Source organism: Heliangelus exortis, chromosome Z (assembly GCF_036169615.1).
Source record: "Heliangelus exortis chromosome Z, bHelExo1.hap1, whole genome shotgun sequence".
NCBI classification, from domain to species: domain Eukaryota; kingdom Metazoa; phylum Chordata; class Aves; order Apodiformes; family Trochilidae; genus Heliangelus; species Heliangelus exortis.
In genome coordinates this window covers 63,730,236-63,748,943 of record NC_092454.1, presented here as the reverse complement: position 1 = coordinate 63,748,943, position 18,708 = coordinate 63,730,236, and the positions used below count along the sequence as shown (strand labels likewise).

Sequence of the window (18,708 nt, the reverse complement as noted above, 5' to 3'; positions counted from 1 at the left end):
ATGACTAAGCATGGCCTGTTAACTATGAATATTTAATCCCAAAGCAAGTGGCTATTCAAAGAGAGGTGCAAATATTTATGTTTAGCTAAATCTAGGTGATGTGGGGTCATGTCTTCTGGAAGTGATTTCTAATATTCTGTTGTGAGGTTCCATTTTAATGGAATGGTCCATTGTTAGTCCTGCAACTAGTTTCAGGCGTTGTTCAAAGTGCAGAGAAAGACTTTCAGACTCTTGAAAGACTAAGCCCCTGACTCATGCATACAGTCAGGCTCCTTAATACATGTCTGGTCAGGGACATACTTAAATGACTTCCTTAAGCTGGGTACAGCAACTACAGCAAGTCTCGGAAATGTAAAATTATCTGCTGGATCCACTCATTCAAACTGATGACAATTTTGGCTCAAGCATCGATACCACTGAGGAGCCTTCCAGTCTTACTTGTAGTCTGGTTTCAGTGGTCTGGGGTAAAATGGCTTGAAAAATACTGCTATTTAGATTTTCCAAATATTTTTTCTCCTTCTCTTGTCTGCTTTACTTAACATTTATAATTATGTCCCCTATTTAATACTTTTAAAGCACACCTTTGATATTTTTAAAGATTTATTATTTTTAAAACAAAATCAAAATAATTTGAGCAATTATTTTAGAAGAAAATTCAGGTACTGCTATTGTCAGGAAAGAAAAGCAGTTGTCAAGAAAGCAGTGCAGGCCTTTTTAGTGGAAATGATTTTTTTTTTTTTTGACACATGCCTCTGGCTTAGTGAGGGGACACCTTGGAGAAGCAGAGTTGGCTCCTGTCAACATGTGTTGGTGTCACTGTGAAGTGATCCTCCATGGGTGAGATGGTTTCTAGCTGTATCGAAGCTCCATGGCTGTATTTAATCAGCTTTCCCTCATTTGTTTCCTTTGCCAAATGAGTAAGCCCATGCAACTTACGGAAAAAAAGACTAGCGGAAGTATTGTCATATGGCAGAAGTGCAAAAGAGAGAAATAGGACTTTTCCACACTGCTCTGCAAATAAAGCCAAATGAGCAACCAACGGTTTGCTGCTTCTGTTAAAAACAGTGTCTAAGGATGACTTCCTGTTGCTCATGTATGTATGGAGATGGCTATAGGAGGTATTTGATACATTGACACAACAAAACAGTATTATAATCTTGGCTGTTGGTCAAGAAATGTGATTTTAGTTTCCTGGAGTTTTGACCTGCAGTTTTATATTAATTTTCTATCATGTTAAGCATTTAGATGACTGGCTGTTTAATTACTACATTATCAGTTTTGATAAAGAACACTTCTGGTAACCCTAGAAGAAAGGAGCATTTGTTTACTTGGTGAAATAGACCTTGCAAAATGATTTATAAAAATTTCTTGTTTGCTGTACTGATGCCCAAACTGAATCTGTGGCTGAAAGATTCCTAGATGAATTCAAGATTCAGGACTATTGTAGAATAAAAGCATTTGCTTGCTTGCCTGATCTGGAATTCATACAGATGTCTGAAGGCTGAAGTTTATTGACAAGATGTTGGCCGAGACTGCTAAGTCATTCCATCCAGTTTTACCTGAAGATTGCTGGTTTGGAAATAAATAGGAGAGCAGCCATTGGTTTTAGTAATGTAATGCAGAAATTCCCATTGATGTCAGTGGAAATTGAGGGCAGAGTATAGACTTTTAGATTGTGCCAAGAATCCATTTCTTGGCCCAGTCTGAATATTTGAAAGCTATTGGTTTTGCATGACAGGCAGCATTAGCGAGACATTCATGTGTTTTTTTCCTTCATGCATTGTTTATGTAACACCGGCTGTAGAACAAAAAGAATTTTAGTTTTTATTGCAATTTGCAGTGACATTGATACAGTCAATTAATTGGAACAGTTCAGCAAAAGCTATGCAAGAGCTCATCAAGTTCAGCCTAAAACTCCACCCCTCTGTGGTCTCCACAGACTGATATGTGGAACAACAATATTCTCCATACCCATTACATAACATTTTTTGACATTGAAAGAATAAATTTAAACCCACAAGCTCCTGTCTGGTAAGCAGCATGGCAATATTCCTGTTATGAATATGCTTGTCACTCAGACACAGAAAAAGCTGCCTGATAGGGGTTTTTTGGCTTTTTTTTTTTTTTTTTTTTTTTTTTTTTTTTTTTTTTTTTTTTTTTAACTTGTGTAATAAATTCCACTGAATAGTTTCACTTTCAAGCCCCTCAACATCTTTTTCAGATGTTAGGCTTATGGGCACTACTCAGATTGTATAAAATTCCTGCATCAAGTAAAAAACTCCTATTGCAAAGCATCCGTAAAATAATACATCTTGTGATGACTTACAGACTGACTCACCTGGATTCTGTGTTCTGGTAGAGTTTTTTGCTCTGTTTTGAGGAAAGTTTACTTCTATCCTTGGGGGAAGGAAAGAACCACTTTATGAACTGGTAGAATGAGTTCCTCTCCTATATGTTCTTCATTCTTCAGAACAAAAGAAATTGAAAAGTTGACCATAAAATGTGTACAAGAGAGAAGTGACAGCTGCTCATAGATGAGGCATAAAGCTATAAACCATATATTTCTTTATCAGCCTAAATTCTAACTTCAACTAGGGAAAAAGCAGATTTATGGCAATGGACTCATTTCCATAAAAATGTATGAAGGGTTGTAGTAGGCTAAGCACTAATGCAAACAAAGGTAGAAAGGTCTTCTGCAAAATGTCCTTCTGTTCCAACAGAAGAAAGTGTGTGGAAGTCCTCTACTGTAAGAAGACAATTCCAAACAGTCTGCTGTGCTCTTTAGCTTTTATACTGGGAATCCATGTGCAGAATTCCTTTTTAAACAAAACAAAACAAAACAAAACAAAGCAAAGCAAAACAAAGTATCTTTTTCTTTCCCTGAAGCTGAAGAACAGTCTTCCTTTTGTGCCTTTCTAGTTGTTGCACTCCTTAACTGAAACCTCTGATGCTCCCAATTTGCCCAGTAATGCATTTTAAACCTTGAATAGGAAAGAGAAGGGCCATAAATGCATGCACTATGGTGTGAATGGAGGGAGTTCACAGACATTCCTCTTGGTTTTGTATTGAATGAGATGCACCTCCATGCTGTGATTTACATGAAATTGAGCTTGATCTCCAGCCTGTGGCACCAGAGAGTTGTGGAATTCAGGAGTTTTGAATTATTTTGTGTGATAAGGTTTAGTTTTGAAATCATCACTACACAAAAGCATGTCTAGAAATTAGCAGTCACAAATCTATCAGGAAACAAGCAGACTAATTAGCTAGGACAAGTGCTGCAAGATCCAGTGTGCTCATCAAGAAACTGACTGGACTTTCCATGGATTAAATAGCATTTTTAAAATCAGATCTTCTCTGCAATTTCCATCTGACTGAACAGGGCACTGGTTGAGGGCTACTGATCCTTTCTTTAATCAAGCAGTTCTTGTTCATCCCTCTGTCCATGTGTTGCTGCTCAGCTTCCTCCTGTGATACTTTGTGACAGCACTCAGAGCAAACAAATCAAAACAAGCACAGAAGCAACGCTCCTCATGCTTCTTTGTCTTGGATTTTGCTTATATTTGTGTTCCAACTCTGGTAGATAGAACTCTTTTTCCTGCCCACAGTTTATTGCTTATTACTAGCTACTAAAATAATACCCTGCCACAGGCCACAAAAATGTTCCCCTACAAGCCACTTGTGAAAACTGCCTTAGCCTTAAAAACAGGAAGGTTCTCCTGGGAGAATCATCCTTTCAGAGAGAAAGATCTGACAGGACATGGGTAGAGTCCATTTACTTTTTTGATTTTTTTTTTTTTTTTTTTTTTTTTTTTTTTTTAATAATCTTGTGTAATTCATGTAGGCAATAACTGGGACAGTAGACTAGATGACAATGGAAAGCAATGCCTAGGTTATTTAATTAGAAGGCTGTGCAGGCTAATATTGATAAGCTTTAGCTTCCTTCAGATGTTTTGCGGACCTCTCATGTAGCCTTGGGATAAATTTGTGTCACAGATAAATCAAAAGACAAGAAAGTCACACCGTAATTCAAGTAAGAACGAAAGTTTGTGTCTAGCCCAGTTAATCTGCAAATTTGGATTGACCACATTCCAGAGATGGCCCCTATTTCAAATGAAAACTGGCTCCAGATGTGCCACGCAGAAAGTTTTTTGGAGTTTTTTGTCAACATGTCTGTACTTGGTGCAAAGGAATACGAATAGACCAGCAAAGCAAAGGGTCAGCACTGTTACCCTGACTCTTGCTGCCTTGGCCATAGGTAAGCTACTGATGTGAAACCCATCTGGGACACCCTCTGAGGCTATAGGATGCTTTGGGTGAGATAGATTGCCAAGTGGGAGTTGGATAGGTAAGTTTCTAGTTTTTAATTCAAGTGCTTGGCAAAATTTCCATGGGGGAATTCTGATACTGACTGAGGAAGAGGGTTTGTCTCTGCCACGTTCAGAGACAGCCTGGGAAAGAATTGCCTTCTCTGCCTGCAGTGGTGCTGTGTATGTACCTGTAGCAGGGTCCTGTGGCAGCAAATGGTGAATAGTGCTGTTTGCTGTTAAAAACTGCAAAGGGCCTGGGGGGGAGAGAGCATTACAGGGAAAGAAAATTGTACCCAGCTTGCCTGTAATTACGCCAAAGTAATTGACTGACCTCAGTGGGGTGGCATGGGTGTAACTGAAAGCCCAGAATATCTCATTAAATCTCCTCCTACCTACTGTATTCATCATAGTCATCCCGTGGTTCTCACATGCTGCATATACAAGCATAGCCCTAATTAGAAGGTAAAAGGGCAAGCCAGAGGAGAAACAAAACAGCCCCAGAACTTCAGCAAATGAGCAAACAAGCGTGAGCTATTTAATTTATTCCTGAGGCTTGCTTTGCTGTCACACAGGTGTGAGGTGCATGCTGCCTAAGTTGCTTTTGCAGGGCAGATTTGTGCCCTGAGAAGCTGCAAAGCAGACCTCCTGGGAGAATGAGGTTTCTGACAAGGGACATATGAGCATTTCTTCTTCAATGGTCATTTTCCTTTTGCAAAAACCTCTTTCCCCTAGGAGTTTGGAAAGGCACTTAAACATATATGAATTTCTCACATCATTTCATGGATTGTGGTTTTAATGAAGAAAAAAAAAAAAAGAAGACATTGCTGACAAAACCCCTCTGGCTTGTAAATTGTGTTAGATAGTGAGTAAGCTGTGCTTCCTGCACAATAGCAAAGAGATTAGAGGATAAAGAATAGCTATCAGATAAGGGGGGCCAGAGCAAGCTGAGAGAACTGTCTTAAAGTGGCTGTCTTTTTACACAGAGCAGCCAAGATAGAGCTGGGGTTGAATGTATGACAAGGAGGGACTTGCAGTAGAAATTTTATAGATTCTATTTAAAGCATCAAGTTTTAAATCTGATGCTGATGCCTTCTCTCTTCCAAAGACCTCTTCCATCTTTCTCATTCAGGTAGCCATGGTGGAGATGAAAGCCCAGCTCTTATATTTCACTGTAACTAAATCTTCCTTTCTCTGTAACTCTAGGTTTTGCTTCTGGCACTCACCATTTTTAGTGTCACAATATTTCTAGGTTGAGTGTGCCTGTGCTGTCAAACAGAAAGCATCTGCTGCTGTGCCTCTCTGTATAAGAACTCACCCCCCACAACTCTGAAACTGAATGGTGGCCCCAGGAAGACCATCACACAAAGGGCACCTCAAATTAGGATTTGAGAACAGGGAACTAAGATGGATCTCTATGTTAGGAGTGATTAGCAAAGTTTTCAGCACTGAAAACCGGGAATGCTCACATGAGGAGAGCAGGGAACAGGCTACTTGCAAACAGCTCAAAATAAGAAGCATCCTAGCATCTACTGCTGGCAGCACTTAAAAATAGATGAAGGGAATTACTGTTCATATGGTATATAATTAAATTTATGGCACTGCTGTTACCTGATGGTTGGATGCTGCAGGGTTTATTTCAGTGTTGGGTATCACAGTGATCCCCATAATTTCCTGTTTCATTCATGAGAGAAAGAGAGAAGGAGACTTGAGTGCAACTGTGCTGATTTCAGTACATGCAGGCACACTGGGACCCTCAACAGAGGTCAAGATGAGTTGTGATAATGATTGGAATAAGCAAAAGGGTTGCTTTTTGACTCAGGACATTGGGAACTTCTTCCCCAGTTTCACATGCAGTAATGTGAAATGCAGGTAAATGCAGAGTTAAATGGCATGTGGTGTGCCTTCATACTATAGAAAACCAGAGCATGGGGAGGTTTAGATGATTTTTTTCTTCAAAGAATCCAAACACATACATAAGACCAGTACCGACATGAAAAGAATTTCCTTATTCATTTCCTTGGGAAGTAATTTGAACGCATTATCCTCACTTGTCCTTGAATCTGGTGTTTGCTCTGTACATAGAAATGAATACTAGTACAGAACAGGTTTTATATAGTTACACAGGACATAAGCTATCTACTTACATTTTACTTCTGGCTATTATAGCTTTGCATATTTTCATGGTCTGCTTTTTGGATTCCAGAGACATCTACATGCAACACAAAGTCTTTAACAGCTGAGAAGTTCCTGTGCTGGCTGGTGCATTTAACATTATATGAATTCTTCTGCTGATACAGATTGTCCTACCATGCATAAATCTTGGAGCTCACCCCAGAACAAGGTTAACTGGACAAGCTATTGCCTTGCTAAGAAAAGTTTGCTTTGGTGCTAGATGTTGCAGTTTCCTCTATCTCCTTTCGATGCAGACCTTGAATTGTCCCCACTATCCATCTCACAGCCTCAGGCTCAAGGTTGAGTGTCTGTGTATTTCTGTGCTTTCTGGCCTGTGCCTCATAATGTGTTAGAATGACTACAAGCACCTAACCTCCCAAATCAAGTGGCAGAAGCCAGAACATCTTAGAGATTTTGAGATTTTGTACAAAATGCAGATATTTTAAATGCATTGGAGGGTTCATCTTTCAGATTACCATGGCAACCAGGTGAGGGGTTGGGAGATGATGAAGGGCTGCTTGCTTACATCCCATCTGCAGCTTGCTCTTTTGTGGCCCACACCTAATAGTGGTGTTCTTTGAGAAATAATACAGCGGTTGTGTGCATTTCCTACTGCATTTGTACATGTTTTTCTTTTGATAACCTGCGTACACGTGGTTCTCTGGCAATAAGCATGTTTGGATGGGGATTAAATAAAAATAAGTAAGCAATCTGATAGAGACAAGTGGAAAAGTATATCAGCTATGATTGTGGCATTTTGCTTCTCTTTGTGATCACTTGGTAGGCTTGCAAAAAGATAAACATTGCAGTTGTGATAAGGAATACTCAGACACCAAAGCCAGATAGACCTTGCTGTTATCTCAGGATTTACTTACTGACCCAGAAGTTTTGGAAGGGAGTGGCTGGGTGGCAGCACACCTTGAGCAGTGGCAAAGCTACAGCATGAGCTGTACCCCTACAGATCTATGTAGTGAGCCATGTGCAGAGCGCATCCCTGCTTCTGTAAGAAGGGTTGCTGAGCGTGCTTACTGAGGAATTTATTTGTTCTCTGAGCTGGGATTTGGTCCTGTCATGTCATCTGTGGAGACTGTGCCTCTCTTGTTCAGCACTGGCTCTTGGCATGCAACTAGCTGCTGCACACAGCCCAGCATGGCTCTCCAAGACTGCTGATCCAGGAGCACCATGTGCGGCCAGTTCTCAGCCCTGGTATTTAAAAAATGGTTGGGATTTTACATGGATTAATTTGAAATGTCAGAACACACAAATGCTGTGGCTTTCTGTGTTTATAAAGGTATTTGTCAGACCTCCCCTGATGTCTCACCAGTGGGAAGGAAATGGCAGACCCTCTGTTTGTTACCTCTCCTTGACTGCCTGGTTTAGACTTGTCAGAAAGATTTAATGGACGTGAGATGAATGAATGTGAATAAGGATTTAGAAGACTGTATTTTTTATTGGCAAAAGACTGCAAACATATTGGCACAAGTTCATGGTTCTTCAGAACCTATGGGTGGCAAGCATAAATGATTTTTTACGGATTAGTAAGCAAAGCCCAAGCCAAGAGAACTCCTTTGTAGAGAAGGATTCCTTCAAATCTATCATGCTTTGGGTACAAAAAAGCTATGGGAACATCAGTGAATGTGAATTAAAAAATTCTTGCAGTTTAGCTCCTAAATGCTTACACATGAACAGGACACAGCACAGTGTCTTTTACAGAGTATTTATATCAGGAAAGTTTCCAGGGCGATCTGTGTCTTACCAGTTCCCCCAGCAGTGTAGAACATTGGGTGCCATTTACACATGGGAGTTACCTTTCCCACTGTGTTCTGCAGCTTAGTGGAAAATATTCTCAGTGTAATACCTGTCCATAATCACACAAGAGGCCATTTTTCATGATAAAAACAAAACAATCAAGGAAAGTCAAAGAGGTTTAGATACTGGACCTGGCAGTATGGATGTGCTGGGTCTGGCTCACGTGTGGGACCAGGCTCAGAGTGAGGTGGGAAGGGAGTGTCCATCCACTGTCACCAGGCAGCTGCTAGCAGAGGTTTAGAGGTGGCCTTATCTTGGTTTGGTCTATCAGATATTCTTTACAGTAGCCAGGACTAGAAACAAACCTGGACATGAATATGTAGGGATGTTGACAGGCTGGGTTAATTCACATACATGGGCAAATATTGCTTGAGTTCTCTGCAAGCTGAGGTTCACCAAAGCCTTAGGGGGCTCTGGAAAAAAAGAAAACACCCACTCCACACTCCAAAAAACACTGTTTGACAGGGCCAGGTGTATCAAAGCCAATATTTAGGCTTACGATACCCTGGCTTATGAACATTCTCCTGCAGTGGGGATGTGCACATCAGAGTTTCCATTGAGCTTGGGGCATCACTTTGTCCATTCCTGAGAGCACCACATCAGCTTAGGCATTAGGCCATCTAAGGTGCTGTCTGGATGAGAATGGCCCAATCCATCCTGCTTTAACTAAAAACCCCAGACCTTATCCAGTCAGTGGGGCAGTCATCTGCCAGGACTGCAGGATCAGGCCCCAAACCCTGTAAATGAAACATAGTTCAGTCAATGGCAACAGGAAAACAAAGTCACCTGGAAAGAGTTATCCATTCAAAGTGGAGGCTGGAGCAGGGGGGGAACCTGCTTTAATCTTTTTATAGTGTAAAAAATTTGTGACTGAATTAAAGCCCTACTGTTTGGACTGGATGATGTTACCCAATTCTCAGAAACGAGAGCAGCTGGCTGTGGTGTAGATACCTCCTAGCAAGTCCTACAGAGCCCAGCACATCATTTAGCACGGCTGTAAAAGAAAGGACATTTATTAGGGAGCTTGGGAGTGAAACTTAACATGCTGGCTTGGCTTTTAGCTGGCCGGATTTAGTTTCCAGCTTCTCTGTTTTATTTTCCACTTAAATAAATAAATAAATGAAGCCTTCTTTGACTGCCTTTCCTAACCGTTTTTTGGAATGTCTTTGGATAAATCCCTTGCTGAAATCCTGAGAGATCTTGATGTGAATATTAACCTTGTGGTGATGTATCTAGATAGTACCAGGTCCTGTCAAAGTCCGCTCCTGGTAGATCTGGAAAAGGAGAGTAAGTAGTTAAAAATTGCCTTATTGTTATGAAGTTTCACCCTAAGGCAAAATAAAACAAAGCCATGTCCTGTGCCCACAAAATAATGTGAGTTTTATAAACATTTATTGCCATTTCCTGTTCCTTCCTCTTCCTGCCTTTCAAATGCCTCTCCATTCCAGATGCTTAGATTGGCACCATCAAAGTTGCCATTTATTTCTTGACTTTTCCCCTTGTCTTTCTTTGTTCAATGCAGTCGGGGGAAAAAAACCCGTAGTTCTGGGAGCTGGGCTCCTCCATGTAGCTACAGGACAGACTTGCTTGCTTTTGTGGTTACCAAAGTAGACTGTAACTTCATCTTTTCTGATCTTGCACTGGTGCAAGGTGACTCTGTCTGCTCTCACACAGCCCATCCTAGCTTTCCTACATCACCTGGGTCTGCCAGCAAAACCAGTGTGTTGATTATCCACCCAAAGATGGTGGGGCTGTGAAGTAGCTCATGCTAGTTTTTTTTTTTACTTTTTCTTTTTTTTTTTTTCTTTCCTTCTTTCTTTTTTCCTGTTTCCCAAAGCAAGAAAAAGCCTTTTGGAAAATGTGTCTGTGCCAGCCAGTGGTGCTCCCAAGCCCATCTTCACCTAAGGAATTCAGCTCTAATCCCAGGGAACTTCTTGCTTCAAGATAATAGAGTGTAAAAAAAGCCACTTTATTCTATTCACAATACCTAGAGCTAAGTGTGCAAGTTAAGGAGCTAAACTTCAGTAAAACAATTTTTAAATACAATTATTTGAAATATTAAATGTAAATATTTTAAAAGTTTAAATGTAAGTATTTAAAGTGTTAAACTTGTAATGTCAGTTAAGAAAGTTCTGGAAATGCATATGGTGATATGGAGGGTAGCAGGAGCTCCCATTCTTCCAGATTTTGGAAATAAGCTTATTTCCTTAGAGGTTCACTTTCATTAACCATCCCTGCTGTGCTAGGTAACACATCCACACTACATTCCACGAGAAACATGTGAATGCTTAGCAGCTGTGTTTGGATTTCTTACCCATGTATTTGGTGTTTTAGGCTTGAATGGCTTGACTTTTTCTTTCCCTCTGCTGCTGGATGAGCCCTCATGCCAGCAGTGTCCTGGGCTACTACAACAAATGCTGTGATGACCTCCACCAAGGGGACCTCAGGTGGTAGGATGCAGCTTTCTGGCCACCCCACAGCATCCATGTGTGAGCTGGACCAGCCACTGAGCTTGCCATGGTCACCTCCACAACTAAGACAATTTTCAAAAAGTGCCTTCTTTTTTTATCCTGGTGGAAAGACCCTTACAGATTCTGGGAAAGCAGGAGGTACAGAGGAGGGCACTTGTGCCTGTGTTCAGCACCAGCTAACGGGGTGCTGTTAATTCGTCACTTGGATATCAATTAAGCTGTATGAGTTCCAGCAGCACACTGAGAAACCAACAGCAGCATGAGAAAAGCATTAGGGACTGTGTTCCAGCCCTGAAACATAACGTGCTGTCTTGGAGCCACGTACACATAACTACTGCCAGGGAACAGACCAAAACTTCAGTATTTCTCCAACTGAAGTATAAAAGTAATTATGAGCTTGGCCCAGGGAATTCAGGGTTGAATATGTAACCATCCATTGCTCCCCTATTCAAGAGAGATAGGGATTTACTTGAGAGTATAACACAGGGCTACAAGGATGATGAAGAGACTAGAACAACTGCCTAATGAAGAAAGGCTGAGAGAAGGCTGAGAGGGGATCAAATTAATGTGTAAAAATATATGAGGGCTGGGCATCCAGAAGGAAGGGAAAATCCCAATTAACTTGTGCCCTGGGATGAGAGGCAATTGAATCAAGATAGAGCACAGGAAGTTCCAGCCCAGCATGAGGAAGAATTTCTTAACTGTAAGGGTCACAGAGCCCTGGAACATGCTCCCCAGGGAGGTTGTGGAGTCTCAATCTTTGGAGACTTTCAAGACCCATCTGGGTGCATTTCTGCATGACTTGCCCTAGTTCTGGTCCTGCTCTGGCAGTAGGGTTGGACTCAATGATCTTCAGAGGTGCCTTCCAAGCCCTGACATTCTGTGATTCTGTAATGACCTGGAGTGAAACTTCAGGCAAAGGCTGCATTTCATTTCATTTAATTTCACTCATCATCCATCAGGAAAGACCCTGGATGGCAACTGCAGCGTTCCTTGTTAGTGGTGGAGCTCCATACCTGCTGCCTCACTGCTGGGCAGGGGGGATGCAGCAGCAGCGAGACTGCTCTGCTTTGACTTTTGGCAACTGCCAGCAAGCATTGACAGAAAGGGACTGCTCAGAGACCTCAGAGGAATTAAGAACCTGAATATAATATGTATCCTCCCACCCTTTTCACTTTGCTGACATTAAATTTGATCTTCCTAGAGACCTCTGCCCAGGGACATGTCGAATAGCTGTCATCATCATCATCATGGCTTGGCTTCATGAACAAAGATTTCAGAAGGGCTCTCCCCACTCTTGCTGATGGCTGATGAGGCCAATACAGCACAGGCAGTGGGGTTGCAAAAGGCCCAGCAGAGTCTCCTGTGAGGGGAGAGCCAAGGCACGGCTCTTTTTCTGCTGTCTTTTCTCCTCCAGACTGATTCTCTGTGTGTTCTCAAAGGAGGCAGCAGCATTATGGATGGTGTCTCCATGTCTGCTGACCACTGATTGCCAAAGCTGAGGGATTGTTTCAGGGAGTCCTTGTATCTCCTCTCTGAGGCTCCTCTGTTGTGGCAGCCGGTGGCAAGTTCACCACAGAGCACAATCTTAGGGAGGGGGTGATCCTCCATCCTGGAGATGTGCCCTGCCCAGCACAGCTGTGTCCTCAGTATCATGGCTGCAGTCCTGGTGACCCCTGCCTGTTCAGGGACAGGAACATTGGTCACTCAGTCAGTCCAGTTTAGGGGATTGTATGGAGGCAACACTGATGGAAGCATTCAAGGAGTCGCAGGTGTTGGTGGTAGATGACCCATGATTCAGACCCATATAAAAGAGTAGACAGTACAATGGCTCTGTAGACATCAATCTTTGTACTTTTCTTCAGGTGTTTATTGCTCCAGACTCTTTTGTGAAGTCTTCTGAATGCTCTGTGTGCCTTTGCTAATCTGTTGTCTATCTCTCTGTCGATCTTGGCATCTGAGGAAGTAATGCATCCCAGGGACCTGAACTGCTGGGCTGACTTAAGCTCTGATTCACTTATGGTGATGTGAGGATGATGGAAGTCTTCCTGTGCTGCAGGCTGGTAAAGAAATTTTGTCTTCAAATTGACTTCCATCCCAAAAAGATCCGCAGCCTCTGCAAAGCAGGATGGTATGCACTGCAGAGCTGCTTCTGTGTGAACAACGAGGGCGGCATTGTCAGCAAAAAGCAAGTCTCTCCTAAGGAAAAAAGGCTTCTGCACAGAAATGTGCTCCTAGTGTTGCCTACCCACAAGAAAAAGCTGGTTTGGGGCCCTTTGTTGAACAAGTTTCATCCCCTGGGTGGAAGGAGTATGTGGAAAGCACATTCATTTTTATTTCAGTTGAAATTTTGCAGATTAAGCCTTCCCATACCAAGTGGTGGGGATGTATGTTCAGTTTCTGAAGAGGCCCTTGTAGGTCTCCTAATTGCTTTGCACTTGAGGTCTCCATCTGGGAGCAACCAGTGGCCAGTGCCAAGAGGTGTATTGAGCAAACAGAGACACAGAAGATTGTGACATGATCAGATATGCTGGTAAGGGGAGCCATAGGGGCAGCAAAAGTGGCAAACAGGATGTCAGACTTATATGAAAACTCCAATAGAAAATCTGCTACTTACTAAAATTTCTGATGGAGACTGTCAGTCATTGCTTTGCAGCCCAGAAGATAGACACAGAGCATTCCTCATTAAGCATGAGAAACTGGACTAAGAAACATCAGACAGCTATCCAGCTATCCACACAGATGTTCAGGCATCTGCACTAAAAATGTTGGGTCAAAACTCAAATGTGCCACCTGGGACATGTCTCTCTTCTCTGGTTTCCTCTGTGTGGTCCAATTTCAGCAGCTGAAATACAACCTGTAAAGGTCATCAGGGAGGAAAAGTCTCCTAAAAACCCCACTTTCTGCCTACTATCTCATCTTCCCAAAGTCTTTGCCAGCCATTTCCCCATAACCCAATATTAGACTCTCTCCCCTCAGGGTATCTTGTTGTGGCATGGAAAATGCCAGGGTTTGCAGGTCTCCATGGTAGGTCCTAATTGCTGCAATCACACCAAGGAACTTATCTGACCCTTAATCTTCACTGTATATGATCGATGCTGGTGGTTCCCCTTGATGGCTCTGAACAAGTTTCAACTTGTCAGCCTTGGCAGGGCAGCGTGGTAACTTGCTATATATTTACTATCATCTGTCCCATCTGCACACTACCAGGGAGTTTGTCCTTGGCTTTTTGCACACTGCTTCCTCTGAGGAGTCAAACTCAGAGAATGTAGAAATTTCCGGAGGTAAAATTTTGGTATGTAAGGTGCAGAACACAACCATGATGATCACTTTCTTCTTGTTTCTCCTCGAAGACTCACTCACCGGGAACCCTGAGTTATGATTCACTTCTATTCATAGGGTTGTGACTTTTTTCAAGACCTACTGGAGAGGAAGCAAGTTCTGTGAACACAGCCCTAAGCTTTACATCACTGTTCAGCTATCACCTTTGTTTTCTCCTGCAGTTTTTGCCAGAATCCTGAAGGCTCCTGAATCCCAAAATATCACCTTTGGGTCTGTGGTGACATTGAGGTGCACAGCAACTGGCCTGCCAGTCCCCACCATCACCTGGCTGGAAAATGGGAAAGCTGTAAGTGACTCTTTTTTCATGCTTTTGTCCCTGAAATATTGCTAGCATCAGGACTGCAGCCCAGGAATTAAATGGGGCTGGGAGCCAGCAGCCATGATTTCTATTCCTGCCTTACTTAGTGCTTTGCTATGTGATCATGTTGAGCCCACCTTGCTTCCCTGATGCAGCTTTCTGCTCTGCAAAACACTCTCCTCCTTCTTCTGGGTGCTGTGAAGGTTAATTTGTTGTGGTATAGAAAACCCTGGTTGAAGGATGTTTTGGATGCTTACAACCTTCCTCCAAGCCAGGGTTTCTAGAGAAGTATCTTGGGCTTGAGTATTTCTGCATCCCCTTTTCCTCTCTTTGCTCCTAACGTGATAACAGCAGCATGGCAAAATTGCTTTTTTGACGAAATAACAAAACTGAGGTAGTCAAATAATACAAGCTGCCTTGAGCCAAAATACCTGTGAGACAGCACATACACACAGTATATTTGCAGATGAACAGATCTGCAGTTTTCTAGACTGACACAGGTGACACACTGAAGTATATCATCAACTTAGCAGGTACGAAGAGATGCAAATCCACTGCTTCTCACACGAATTCCATGGTCTAATTATCCTGAGCTTTAAAATAGGTGCCTGCTCTGAATGCCAGATGGCATTCATGCCCATGCATGTGCTGTTGCTATGGCTTCTCTTCAGCTGGACTGAGGAGCTACTTGCCACCCAGTACTGACTCCCTGGGTGTGAGCACTGCACCACAGTCACAGCATCTCTGCAGCCTGAGCCTGCCAGGGCTCTTCTCCACTCTTCACCTCTTCACACAGTTATGGTGGACAGGTTTTATACTCTTTGTGAGCTTTCTTTGAGGATGTGAGCCCCAGGGCATGGTGCTGTGGAGATGTGTGGAGTAGCTGCTGCCTGCAGGCTGGCAAATTGCCTTTGAACTTTCTCATGATCCCTTGTCAACACAAAGTCCTTCTGACCACTGACTGGCCATGGCCATTCTTGTGGATTTGCTTGTCCAAGAGGACCAATAAATCCCACTGCTGAAGTTCCTTACTTCAGAAGGCTATATCCATCCTGGTCTGTATCCCCTCTTTCCAAGGTTAAAGACATTAATGAGCCTAGGCTACTCTTCAGGCTGTCTTGCCTTCTTTATGTCTTCTAACCCTACTGTTTCCTCCAGCCTGATTAGGACTAATTTTCTACATTCATTTGAGGTTGCTAGGGAGGACAGCAAAGTAAGCAGAGCAGCCTCTCCAGAGCCCTGTGGGTCCTTGGTTGTTCCTGGCAATAATTATTTCAAGGCAACTGTGAGTGTTGTTCAAGACTTCTTCTCTGCTGGGGGAAGCCTGTGGTCCCTGGGCAAGGGCAGAATGTTTCTGGAGCGCAGACTCCTGTTCTGCCAAGCTCCCACTGGTATTTTGGTCCCACAGAGAGCTGAGTGTGAGATGTGCAAAGCACAGTCCCAGGAAGGAGGTGCTCCAGACTGTCCCACTGTTAACATGGCAAGGAGACCTTTACCAGAGCCCATCTTTGGGGAAGTCAGCCCAGGAAGTGGGTGGACTAGAATGCACGCATGCATTTGAGGTCTGGCTCAAAGAAGCAGCAGTGAGTCATGTGAAGATGCAACAGGCCTGTGGCACTGCAGTGCCTGAACACTGACCTGTAATTGTCCTGAGGCTTACAGAGTGGGAATCTGCTGAGGTTGTTGAGCTGCCTTTGAAGAGAAGCATGGAAAATCCTCTGCACAGCAGACGCCTTGCCTAACTAAACAGAAAGACTGTTCCTTTTCCTCCTTGCCTCCTACCAATGGGGCATCAGGGACCTTACTGTAGTTTTCTGCAATGCAAGGAATGAGTGAGCCAGGCGTAAAAATGTAAAAAGCTTTCTGATTTGATCGTGCCTGAAGTGGCATTTTAAAGGCTAAAAAATTACCTGGGAACAAAATATATCAGGGGATGCATCTGAAAAGGGAAGGGAATAAGTTAATTCATTAATCAATTGAGGATCTCAGCAGAGAAAACCACATCTGGCTGTTGTGGAAGTCCTAGGCTCAACTACCTCACATTTCCTCACAGGCACCAGGATTTTGAAGGTGTTCACCTCTGATGTTCCACAGTACATGTGACCAAGTGTGCTGCTCATACTGCCTGCAGATGACTTTCCCTCCCATGGCCCACTCTAGGAGGAGCAATCCTGGTCCCCTGTGCTCACCAGGCACAGTAGAGCACTGCTGGGAGCAGGCAGCTAACGTGATCGGGTACCCCCAAGGCCTGGAGGACAAGAAGGGAGAGAGGACTAGATCAGCACTAATGGCTCAGGGCAAGAAGACACTTCTCCTTCGTGGATGCTGGGAGGCAGGAGCATCTTGCAAAGAAATTTCTCCTTTCCACCAGGAAGGTCCCAGCAGTGTCTTTGTACTGAAAGGTTTCTGATGAGAAAAAAAATATCTAAAAGTAATTTTAAACATCACTGTAATAAAAGAGAAAGTTGTGAAAAAATATACCCTGAGATCCCACCCATGTGAGCTGGCTTCACAGCATAAGGCCAAAAAAATATTCCTGGTCCCTTGATTTGCACAGTGATCGGCCTACCACTCATCCCTGATGCAATACTTACTGTGTGGGTCTGGTTATTTAGTGACTATTTCTCATGTACATTCCCCCACTACAAGTAGAAGTTCAGCTTGAGTGAGGCAAAACAAATATACTATTTTCAGCATTTTCTTTTCATAGGGAAGCCTGTCTGCTTATTGAAGACATGATACAAAACTGATGCATTCTTTCTTGCTTTTTCAGCTACCACTCTTAGTACATTCAGGAGCAGATGTAGATCCCTTTGACATCATGTTTCTAGTAACTTCCATGGAGGTCAGACTGACATCTGTAGGCTCTCAGACAGCTGGGATGGGTCTAGGAAGGTCTTGACTGTCCTTAGGACCAGGTTTCGCTGGTGGAGTCCATGGGAAACTGCAACTCACTTCAATTACACCTGATGGTTCCTATTAGTATGAAGAGCAGAGCAGGCACTGCTGCTCCTTCCTGTTGCCTTTGCAAAGTAGAGTCTTGGTGTACCATGTCATTCTACTTTCAGGAATGCCACATGAGCAGGAGAGATCTGAGGATAAAATCAGGGCAACTGCCCAAAATCAATATGCTCCAAGCTGATCTATTTGGGAGTTTCTGACTTAGGAAAACAGTTGTCCACACCACATATGCAGCCCCTTCCATATTTTCAGGTAGAGAAATAAGAAAATCTAACTGTTACCTTACCGTGTTGGAACCAGAGTGCTTGCTTTGCTCATGGCTGCTTTGAAAGTGGAGCAGTAGTTATATTAATCCAGAATCGACAACTTTCAAACTATTTTCTTTTCTCCTTCTGTATAGCCAGAAGGCTCCACAAAGCCACATCATGGCCTTCTTTGCTAAGGTATGAATAGGCACACAGTCTGCTCAAACAGGTCCTGGAGCAATGAACCAGCTTGACTACTTGAGCAAAACTGAGACTACAGCCCTCTGGAACTGAAAATTATTTGCAACAGTATTGCTGAAATGTGAAATAGGAGAGGTCTTTAACATTTGCTTTTGTCTGTGAAGTCAGCTGCTATGCAAGCACCAAACTTCAGCTCTCTGCCACTTCTATCTGCTACATCTTTCTCTGCCAGTTTCAGTGCTGGGGGCTCCATCTCTTAGATTTTTCCTTGGTTTGTTTGCCTCTGTTGGAAACACCACAGCAGTCAACTTTTCACTCTCCTAGGTTTCTGCAGGTTCTATAGCAGAAATTGTCAAGGACAGAGTGGTTGACTCCAGACTGCAGGTGTATGTCACCCGACCTGGCCTGTTCACTTGCCTCGCCACAAACAAACACAGCAAAACTTTTGGAGCTGCAAAAGCTGCAGCAACCATCAGCATTTCAGGTATGCTGGGAAAGAAAGGGTCATTACTTTTTTAACCCATGCAATCTCAGTCCTAGCTTCCCTGCTAGGGAAGAGGAACAGGGTGTGAAGTACTCCAGAGGAGAAGGGAAAGCCTTGGAGGGATCACACTGTGCAGGGGCATGAACTTGAGTACAAGTACATCACCCGCCAGGCTATTTCCTCATATATTCTTACACTTCAGAGGCTGGCACAGCTGTCATTTCCTGAATGTTTTATGCCATCTTGTACTTTGTGTCCCAGAAGAACACTTGGTAAGTTCATCCATGCAGAGGAAGTTGTGGCCATGACCCAGAGCTGGTGTCACCTAACAGCAAGGTGAAAATAGCTTTTGTGAGCAGCTTGGCTTCTCAGAGGCTTGCATCCAGTTTGCTGTCAGAGCTGTATCCCACTGTACCTG

General features: G+C 43.1%; 1 protein-coding gene across 1 annotated transcript in view; it reads left to right on the top strand.

The window, feature by feature from the left end:
• The window catches only part of MUSK (muscle associated receptor tyrosine kinase), a 56,349-nt gene that overhangs the window by 11,817 nt on the left and 25,824 nt on the right, over positions 1-18,708 (top strand). Inside the window, exons 6-7 of the mRNA XM_071730690.1 lie at positions 14,263-14,387; positions 18,131-18,290. Of these exons, the coding sequence (XP_071586791.1) occupies positions 14,263-14,387; positions 18,131-18,290 (285 nt within the window). The remainder of the gene's footprint in view (positions 1-14,262; positions 14,388-18,130; positions 18,291-18,708) is intronic.